Here is a 2,224-nt window from a genome sequence, read left to right on the forward strand (position 1 = left end):
GCTACACAGAGAAACCCTGTCTCGAAAAACCCACACATACACACACACACACAAAACAATATGCAAATTTATTTATACACACACAGAGAAAAAATGCTTTTTTTGCTGTCTGGATGCTACAGTAGTTTTCAATGTGTTTAGTAGACCCATGGTTCATAGTAATGGTTTTCTAAATATTTTGTCTGTGCATCAGTCTGAACATTTCTGTATCCTTTCTCCTTTAGTTGGCTGGACAAGACATTCCTGCATATGAGTTCAGCATCCCTTCCCCATTAGCCAGGCATCCTGCTGTCTGCACACTCTGCACGACCGGCTGCCATCTACTTCCTTCACAGTGCAAACACTCCAGATACAGAGAGCTCCTCATGAAGAGGAAAATGCCAAGTGTTCCACATCTGGCCCAAGCTTGGGGACTGGAGGGATCAGCCAAAGACGGTAGCAAGTCTTTGGCTCACTCACAGCTCTGGTTTCTTAATTATGGCAACTCTAGATGGCTACCTCTCATGGATGCTCCCCATACTTCTCGGGCCAGTCTGAGCTTGAATTAAATAGAAAGAGTATTAATAAATATCCCTACAGCCATAGGTCAGTATTTACAGAAATAATGTAGAATATAAATTGGTGTAAATGCAAAGGTGTGGTGGATTGCCCACACACAAGCCTTTTAGATATTTCTGAAACTCTCCCACCAGTGACTTTGTTCTCAGCTAGTCTTTTGTAATAACCAGCAGGGTCTAAAAATTAAGAAAGCACTTATAATTTACTCATGTGTAACAGTTTTTTGATCGTTTAATTGTCATGAAAACCTGAAAAAGTGCCAAGACTTTAGTGGAAGCAAAAAACAAAAGAAAACAAAAAATAAAACAAAAAAAATCCTCCACCAGCGGGAGCGATAGAGCTTCACGTCTTCCCTGGTCCTTTAAAGCAGCCCATCGCTGTGATGTGTTCACATCAGTTTTTGATTTGTGCCCCATGTATCATCCGTCCTTTCTTTCATGAGTTCATAAAAACTATGACATCATGCCTTCTCGAGCACAGTGTCCTCACACAAGAAACTGGGACAGTTTTAATAAAACATTGATTTGCCTCAGTAAGGGACACAGGCCACCGAGGGGTTAGCACGCCCAGGGACAAGATACTAAAGACCTTTTAAAAAGCCGTAAGTTGGTCTTGTAATTCTGGAAAAATCTAAGCGACTGAGCAGGATCAGCACTCAGGCCTTCATGAGAAATAAAGGCCCATGTTCTTCAGGTCCGTGCTAGCCAGCAGCAAATGGGAAATCTGTCACCAAGTGCTTCCTGAGACAGGAGTTTGGTGGAAGCCAGTCTCTTGTCGGGATGTCAGTGCTGGAATAAATCATTACTCAGGCTCTGCCGTGCTCTCTGCTGACATTTCTTCCTGTCCTGTGTCTGTATGTACAGGCACCAGCTCACCAGGCGAGAACATCGAAGAGGGACAGCTGCAAGATAGTCACGGCAGCGCCGTTTTATTACGCGCCAACGTATTTCAGGTACCATCCGAGAACCTCCCACTATTTTTTTTTTCTTTTGAGACAGTGTCTCTCTACCTAGCCTCGGCTGTCAGGTAGACCGGGGAATCTACAGAGACCCTCTTGCCTCTGCCTCCCGAGTATTGGGAACTAAAGGGATATATCACCATGCCAGGCTCTGATTTTCTCTTCGGCTAGACTCATTTTTTCAGAAAAGGAACAAATGGAGAAATAAAATGTCTTGCTAAGGTACGCAGCTGGCTGAGGGTCTGCGCTAAGTGATCCTGTCTTCCTGTTGGCAGGCAGGAAGTAAGGGTGTTTGGAGAGCTGATATCTAGCTGCTGTGGTTTTTAAGCTGTTTATATGACCCTTGCTCAGCTCAGTGGCGCTTCCATGAAGACAGAGACGACTGGTTCTTCTGTCACTGGGACATAGCTCCGTAGCTCACCAGGACATACGAGCAATCAATGCTCCCAGCTAGTCCTTCTGAGAAGAGTGTCTGTCAGGAATCGCCACCATAAAGGACCACACGCTGGCCTTGGTGTCCTGTGCTGGCTTGCTCTATTTTTCCCAAGTCTACTCCAGCTCCGGCTCTACCAAGCCCTTCTGTATCATCCAACCCAAGGACTGTCTCTGCCAGCCCTCTGTCTGTGCTCGAGTCTTGCTCAAGCAGACTTGCAGACTTCTTCTCCTTTTTTTTTTTTTTTTTTTGGTTTTTCAAGACAGGGTTTCTCT

The 2,224-nt window shown here is 45.0% G+C and overlaps 1 protein-coding gene across 1 annotated transcript in view; it reads left to right on the forward strand.

Annotated features, from left to right (window-relative positions):
• The window catches only part of LOC110329025 (zinc finger protein 850-like), a 44,880-nt gene that overhangs the window by 22,688 nt on the left and 19,968 nt on the right, over window positions 1-2,224 (forward strand). Inside the window, 1 exon segment of the mRNA XM_021208558.2 lies at window positions 1,422-1,510. Within this exon segment, the coding sequence (XP_021064217.2) occupies window positions 1,422-1,510 (89 nt within the window).

Source organism: Mus pahari, chromosome 11 (genome assembly GCF_900095145.1).
Source record: "Mus pahari chromosome 11, PAHARI_EIJ_v1.1, whole genome shotgun sequence".
Classification (NCBI taxonomy): Eukaryota; Metazoa; Chordata; class Mammalia; order Rodentia; family Muridae; genus Mus; species Mus pahari.